Source organism: Lipotes vexillifer, unplaced genomic scaffold, assembly GCF_000442215.2.
Source record: "Lipotes vexillifer unplaced genomic scaffold, Lipotes_vexillifer_v1.1 scaffold329, whole genome shotgun sequence".
Lineage (NCBI taxonomy): Eukaryota > Metazoa > Chordata > Mammalia > Artiodactyla > Lipotidae > Lipotes > Lipotes vexillifer.
The window spans coordinates 4575921-4584237 of NW_006774067.1; the positions used below are offsets into that span (position 1 = coordinate 4575921).

The window sequence follows — 8317 nt, forward strand, 5'->3', positions numbered from 1 at the left end:
CAGTGCTATAAGCAAGCAGGTAGTCCATTGTTTTTTAAATAACCATTCTAGTAAACTAAAAACATAATGCAATAATGCCAGCAAAATATATGTAGGAAGTGGTGCACATGTGAATAATCGTGTTATAAAAACAGAGCATAAAATTCATGATTGTTTTCATTTTTATACACTAAATACTGTTATCGAAAATGAGCCATGAGTACTTGATCACCATTGATGAAGAGTATTACGAATGCACTAAAATTTCTTTCCTGTGCCATAATATTAGGTTTTCATAAGAATAAATAAACTAGTGTCTGCGATTCATTTCTTTAATAGTGGAAAGAGAAAAAGTATTATGTAAGTATTATAAAGTACTACTACTGGTGGAACTCACAAAGTCTTGAAAACAGTATCTAACAACTGATGTGCCTTTCTCTTGGTACTTGGAGTTTTTCTTTTCCTGTAGCAGCTTCCAGTGACAAGGAAGGCACCCTCCTGACCCTTTGGTAGCTGGTTTGCTGACAGAGAGCAGGGCCATAATCAGAGTTGTGAGTTCCTTTTGTTTCACACACTCTTCCCACTCCCTCAATCCTCTCCATCTCAGTGTCTGGACCAAGCATGGAGCTTCTCTAGCTGTGAAATAGCACAGCCTTTCTCTTCTCTGCCTTCTTCACTGTGGAAGGGCTCTGCTTCTAACTCTCCCCCATCTTTTGAACTCTGCTTAGGGGGGCAAAACAAACAGCAGTGGAAGGGAGGTCCACAGTGACCATTTCCCACTGTCTTGCTAGTAAGGGGAAACCTAAGGCAAAAACATTGAGCCTAAATGACCTTGTACCAGCTCTAAGGGTAGATGTCCAGTCATGTAACAGTATAATCGTATTTCATACCCACAAACGTGCTTACTAGTTGTCAGACACCATTCTAAGTGCTTTATTACTTTACTCATGTAATCCTCACAAATAACCCCATGAAAGAGCATATCATTATCCTCATTTTCCAGATAAGAATACCAGACGCAGAACATTTAGGAAACTTGGCCAAGGTCATAAAGCTAATAAACGGCAGAGTCAAGACATAAATCGAGGCAGTCTGGTTCCAGAGTCCCTGAACATACACACACACACACACACACACACACACACACACACACACACACACACACCCCTTTCCACCCAGCAACACAACTAAAAGTGGCTCACTTATTCTTAAAGAGATAAAAAGTAACCAACAGTGGCAATTTTACAACTTCATTCTTTTTCCATCCTATGATTCTTTTTTTTGAGTGTGTAGTCATGAGGAAAGATCCGAATACTTAAACTAAAACTTCACCCCGCAAATCAACATAGGTCTGTACTGGGAGGAATCCATTCTCCCCTGTCCCGGCACAACTGTTGCCGGAGCTCCTTAAACCCTGAGGCCCCTTGTTTATTCAGAGACTGAGAAGGCACACCTGGAGGCAAGGAGGGCAGGAGTGGGGAGCCTGGGACCCTCCACCTCAATTCAGCCCCACTCAGTAAGATCTTGTCAGTCTTATTTCACTCTCACAGCCAACTCACCAGCATCCAGCTGTGCCTGTCTGTGAATCATTTCAGATTGTCCAAAGAACTGGGAAGGGCAAGAAGTGTTTTGCATCTTTATATTCTCTCAAATCCTATGTAGCAAAATTCTGTTGGAGAGAGCAGCCACTCTCTAGTGGCAAAAAGCAGGATTGCATGGGTCTTTGAGAAACTCTGGAAGAACCCAGCCACTACTGTAAGTCTGAAAGGATGTAAAGGACACACAAAGAATTAAAAGGACAATAAGGTGATGATCATGGCTGGTGGGTAGGAGGATGAGCCTGGGGCTATGGAGGGATGCCCTTCTTTACAGACTGTCAAACACTTATGCATTAAAGGTAGTCTATTTCTTCTTCACTCTTTTTATACCATTCTTTAAAGCCATGCTTAAAGAAGTGAGTCCTATTCTTAGAGACAAATATCGTCCAAATGTCATCATCATCCTCAAGCAAACCTAAACTGTTGCCCTGTACTGTTGTCTCAAGCCCAACCACATACACGGTGGCAAAAACTGATTTGAGGAAATAAATATGTTATGCAAATCCAACACAGGGAAACCAGTCACAGGTCTATCTTTGCTTGAAAGAGATCCAGAGCATATAGGCCCTGTTTAGAGTTGTTTTGAATAAATAAAAACACAGGCAAATTAATTTAACTCTTTCAGAAATAAGGTATACTCTATTACTATCCAAGGTGATCAAAAGCACAGCAAGACAAACACCAGTTGTATGGATTTTCCTCCCTGAATAAGTGATTATTAAATGGTCAAAACTTTCTTTCCCCCAATAGTTTCTAGATTTAGTTTACTGGTGGCACTTTGAATTGTGACCAAAACCCAACACTGGACTCAGTTTGGCCATATGGTTATGCGTGCAGTGACAAGAAAACAATGAGCTAAGTCCATTAAGGAATCATATAAAAAGTTTTCAAAGAAACAAACCATTCTCCCAGATTTTTCAGTTCCGAGCCCTCTTTAGAGGGGCAAAAAGCCATTTACTTCAACTTGCTTATGTAAAGATATCTCCTCAGCAGAGTAAGTGGAGAAATGGGGCTGCTTTCAACATAAAAACATGGTGGGTTTCTTGTTTTTATTAAATACCATGATTATTAATTCACTCCAGAAAAAGTACAAGGCACCAAACCATGTATGCTAATACCACAAATGATCAATGACTACCCATAAAATCCTCTATGCTCTCCACAAGATTTTTGCAAAGGAGTTTTTGGCAATTCTCTTTGAGAACCACAATTTTATCTTCTCATTTTACTTGGAGATCATGGTTTGTCTCTAAATAACCCTTGACAGAAAAAGACCTCCTTTTTTCATCCTGTCTTCTGTCACTGTGGCATGTCACAGACCCAAAGTTTGTCACAGAAAAACAGTCTCCCTTTTGAAAGTGAATAAAATGTTCATTTACTTTGGGTAAATTTCCTCTTTCAATCCGGCCATCTGGATCTAAATTAAGGTACCCTACTTTGAACATGGGTATGCTCGCCATCTGGCTGCCCCAAAGTGGCAATTACTTCAGGTAAATGAAGACTTTGCCTAATTCTAAGCAAGCATATTCTACTATAGGATATTATGGCATGAATACACACCCTCCGCATCTGCCTGCTGCCCACCTACCTGAGGGAAAAGGAGTATATATTCTGCCTAACAGAGGGAATTTACTCTGTAATTTACTCTGCTGTATGTAAGCATTTCAAATTTAAGAGAATTTATTTTCAATATTCAACAAGTGGTGAATTTCCCTTTAGCCAAATGATTAACTGAGAATAAAAGATGTGCCTCAAGTGGAGAAGCCTTAGGTTCTAACCGGGAGCTTGTCTTCCAACATTTATTGTAATATGGGAACCAGGAGAGGTAAGTCTTCCCTGTAGAACAAAACCAGGAAACCTTCAAAGGGTCAAAGGCATACAGCACATAGTGAAGTCTAATTTTCCTGCCTGACCCAAATTACATCTCTCAGACCTCTAAGGAGTGAGTCAAAGAATCAGATTGATTATTAACAAGTTGTTTCCATATAGACTAAGTAAGGTAGACTGAATGGTAGTATTGATCTTTTTAAATATTTCAGGTTGCTCATTGTGACTCCCCATTGCCAGATTAAATATTTATTTTCATTCCAGAAATTATCTGATAAATTGGTAAAAATTCTGACTAACTAAAGACCAAGATATGTAATCACTAATCAAATGAAAATTTAGAGTTTGCATTTATGTCCTTTTGGAATGAAGGGGAAAAAAGAGGAACAAGTACTTTCTCTAAGAGGCTGTTTAGAAATAAAATCACCCTGGGATCTCCAGAAACAGCAAATCCTGCACAACTATTGGGATGCAGAGTTTAGCCACATGTGCACTAGGTTAAACTCTCAACCATCTTTGGGGAAAACTGAACGAGAGAGTTTGAATACAAATATGCACTAGGGTACAAGAAATCAGTTATGGGTCAAATGGGAACATCTGGTATTTTTTTAAGAGTCCTGTTCGTTTGAAAGCACGGACCAAAACAAGCTCAGTTCCACCAAATATATTTTGGCATGGCTCAAAAAACAGGACTTTCTGGAAGTATTTATTTCACCACAGCAAGATTTATCAGTAATTATATGCAACTCCCACTACTGACATCTTGACATAACATGCAAATGTGCCTTCTATGCTTTTCCCCCAAATTTGATATGATCGTGGATTTTCTTTTTAATCCTTTTAATCTGTATTCTTTAGAATATGTCAGAGAAAGTGGTGGGAGAGGGTTTAAATTATCCACCTCTGATCTTAGGAGTTTGAAAGTGAATAATTTATACATTCACTCATAGGAGACTTTAATTATCATACAACCACTAAAGCATTGGACAATTTATTTAGATGAGGTTACACCACAGGACTCTATAAATACTAACACTTTTGTGTTCTCTTACAACACACTGAAATTTCCCTAGCCTCTTATACTATATCAGCTTCTTCTGAGAGCTTCCAGACATCATGAGCCCTGGTCCAGGGATCAGAAAACCAAAGTTTGAGTCCCAGCTCTCCACTGCCAAAGCTGCTGACCTCAGGAGCCCTGGACTGCTCTGATCCCAAGTTTTCTGCTGTTGTGAGACTCTCTTGAGAACAGGGGAGGCTCTGCCAGTGGCATCATTACTAATCTCCAACCTGCCTCCACTCCTAAGGTTGTTGACTTCATTTTTAAGTTCATTTTGGTTATTCCCTGGCCCTACAGCCATTTAATTAATCAAAGTTATTTTAAATGCAATGGGCTAGGGCAAAAAAGCAAGAATCACTTGTTTATTCATTCAACAACATGCTTGAGAGCTTATACCACAGGACACTCATAACATGAGTGGGCACTCTATGTGCCAAGTACAGAGTTAAGTGCTTTTCAATGCATTTACTTGTGGACACCTGCAACAATCCTATGCGGATAGTATTATTATTATTTCCCCAAGTTAAAACTAAAAGTATAGGTTCTGCAGCCAAACTGCCTGAGTCTAAAACCTGCTTTGCTGGCTCACGATGTTACAAGTTACTCGACTTCTTGGTGCCTCCATTTCCCCATCTGTACAATAGGGAGTGTTGATAGCATCTATCTCATGGGGTTCTTGTGAGATTGAGTTAATACAGGATGCTCATTAAGCACTAGAGGCTGTTATTGTCAGGAATTGGTGACTTAGCTTAATCAGCTTCCTCAAGCCTTCACCACAAGTAGAGTTGCAGCTGAGATTTGAACCCAGTTCTGTTGGACTCTGAAGTCTAAGCTCTAAACAAGCGATGGAAAGCCCCACAGCCTCTCAAAAAAAAAAAAAAAAAAAAAAAAAAAAAAAAAAGATAAGAAGAAACAGAATACTGCCCAAATCTAAAAAGCATCAAAGGCACTCACTAACAAGGCATTTGAGACTGACGGTTAGCTTTCCCCCTTTCACCGCGGGAGCCATTTCCAGAGGCACTAACTCGTGAACAAAACTGGAGTCACTCTGTGTTAGGACTCCAGAGTGCAAGAACATTTCTCACTGGCACTGGCCGTGGCAGCCGCCAGCACCACCACCAGCCCACCCCCACCCCCTTACTCTGTCACTGGGACTGGCTCTTACTGCCCAGAATCTCAACTTCCAGTTTTGTAAAACTTCATGGAGCCAGAGCCTATCCAATACTCTGCACCTTCCAGAAACGGGCATGGTGGGGGAGGGGAGGATCTTGCCCTGCCTGCCCTGTCCTGACATCTAACCGGGATGCGCTGCTGCCGGGGCCTCTGGGGCTCACGAATTTTCCCTCGATGGTAACTAGGCAGGCTTTTGATGTCACCCTGGCCCGACGTCGCTCAGATTACACACTACCCTTTAAAAAAAAAAAAAAAAAAAAATTGCTGTGTGCCCCAGGCTGGTTAAGGAACTTTGACGGGGCAGGGGGTCCCAGCCTAGAGGAGGAGTGGCATTTGGCACTGGTGAGTGAGTTTGTGGAGGTGGCCGCAGGGAGAGCCCAGGCACCTGGGAGACCCCGAGAGTTCTGGGTGATGGCCATACCTCACCTTCGCTTCCTTCCCCCATCCCTCGCTTCCCGGGTATCCGAAGCTAGCCCGGTCCCTGGGTGGCCGGCTGCCCGGCGGTATCGAACAGCCTGGCTGGGTGGGGCGGTGCCGGGCACCGCCTCCCTCCGTACCTTCTCTCCCCGTGGAGCACGTAGGAGCTGCGGAAGAAGCCCAGGAGCTCGTTCTCGATCAAGGCGTTGTAGATGATCTTCAGATTGTAACTCCTCTGCGCGTCCAGAGTCCTATTCAGCACCACCACCAAGACCTGGGTTGGCGGGTAGAGGAAAAAGCCGGCCACCGGGACCGCCCCGGCTACCCGGTCCTCGGCCACCTGCACCTTCTCGACCGCCACACGGAAGGCGTGCAGCACGACGTAGCGAGTGGCGTTCCGGCACGCGATCTCCACGTTGACCTCCCCGGAGAAGGTGAAGTTCTCCATGAAGGCGGTGAGCATCAGATTGTAGTGCAGCGGCTTGAGGTGGCCCGACAGGCGCAGTTGTGTCCACGGCTGCCACTGCTGCCGCTCCTCGTCCGACGGCGGCCGGGCGGACGGGGTCTCAGGGTTGGCCTCCCCGCCAGCCCCGGGCTGCGAGGAGTCTCCGCCAGCATGGTGGTTGCGCCGGGCCGAACCCGGAAGGCTTTCGTTGCCGCCGCGCGCTGGGAAGCCGGCGGGGCCGCCGTCGGCGCCGGGCGGTAAGCTCGCCCCACACTCGTCGAAGCGCAAGCTGAGCAGCACCGCGAGCATGGTGACCGCAAGCAGCGCCACGATGGACACGGCGAAGGCCAGCACTAGCCGCCTGTGCACAGTGATGTGGCGCTCGGTGGTGCGCGGTCGCACCCCCATGGAGTCCGCCCACGGGTCGGAGAGGCCTCTGCCGCCGGCCCGCAGCGCGGCGTCGTTCTCCCCCATCGTGGCCGCGAAGGGTGAGCTGCTCTTCTTAGCCCCCGCCGCCGCCGCCGCCGCCGCCGCCGCCTTCTTCCTCTTCTTTTTCTTCTTCTTCTTTTTCTTCTCCTCCTCTTGTTCCCCCCGCTCGCCGTCCAGGGCCATCACACCGCCTCCCGCTCCTCCCCCGCCCCCTCCGGCACCTCCCGCGGGGGGCCCACCCAGGCCCCCGCCAGTTCAGGCATCAGAGGGCGCACGCGGGCGGAGGGCGCGACGCCAGCTGGGACCCTGGGGAGACTGGCCCGGCTTCTTTTAAGACGGGCTCTGGCCGTAGGCGACCGCAACCTCGGCGCCTCCCATCAGCCCCGCCTCTCTACGGACACGGGCGGCGGAGGCGCGGGGCGGCGAGCTCTGGGACGCGCCCAACTTGGAAAGCGTCTCGCTCGCCCCAACGCGCGCTACTTCTCCGGCGGGCGCCGGGCTCAGGGGCACATGCTGCCCCCGCCCCCGTGCGCCTGCGGCTTCTAGCTCGCAGACCCCTGCGCAGAGCTTTCGCCTGTCTTTCCGCGGGAGCCTTCCCGCGGGTCCTCGGCTGGCAAGTACAGGGAGCGATGGAGAAGGAAGTTAGGGCTGCCGCTTTCTCTCCCCACTCCAGCGGCGGCGTTCAGTCCTCTGGGTGGGATGTGCTCGCAGCAGCAGCGGCGACGGCAGCAGCAGCGGAGGCGCCCGAGCCATGCACCCCGCAGGCGGGGACGAGAGGATGGCCGGGAGGAAGAGACCGGGGTGAACCAGCCCAGTGAAGTCCCAGGGCCGCAGAGCTGCGCCGGAAATCTGACCTGGAGAAGCCTTCTGCTCCAGCCTGGACACTTTAAGCAGAGGTGGCGGCATACAGCGTGAGGTTGCACAGCGGACAGCGAGCCTCCCTAGTTCCGACGTTGCTCTGACCTGCGGAGATGACAAGTGCGCAGGAAGTGTCCGGCCGGGCCATCCCCTTCAGGTAGATGAAGCTCCGGGTTTGCTCTGTGTCCCCGTGGGGAGAACCTGAGTGCGTGTGTGCGAGTGAGTGTGCGTGTGTGCGCGCGTGTGTGCGTGAGCGTGTACACACAGGTTCCGGGTCTAGATTGCCAGAGCTACTCTGGCTGCATTCAGGGACTGAAACTCCCCGAGAAAGGCAAAGGAGCGAGCGAGAGAGCGCGAGGAGACTGGGAAGACGGCAGAGGAGAGCGGCTGAGCGGCAGAGGAAGGCGCTGGGAGATGAGAAAGCTTTTCTCCGCTCTGCCACACCAGACACACACAGCCACAGAGGGGATGGCTGAGCCGCGTGCAAGAGGTACCCTGTAAATCGTCAGCGCAACAAGCCCCGCAGTCACCCCT

At 48.3% G+C, this 8317-nt stretch overlaps 1 protein-coding gene across 1 annotated transcript in view; it reads right to left on the reverse strand.

The window, feature by feature from the left end:
• TRHDE (thyrotropin releasing hormone degrading enzyme) overlaps positions 1 to 7108 on the reverse strand; it is a 409484-nt gene extending 402376 nt beyond the window's left edge. The window contains exon 1 of the mRNA XM_007448769.1: positions 6192 to 7108. Coding sequence (XP_007448831.1) covers positions 6192 to 7108 — 917 coding nt within the window. The remainder of the gene's footprint in view (positions 1 to 6191) is intronic.
• Positions 7109 to 8317: the final 1209 nt, after the last annotated feature.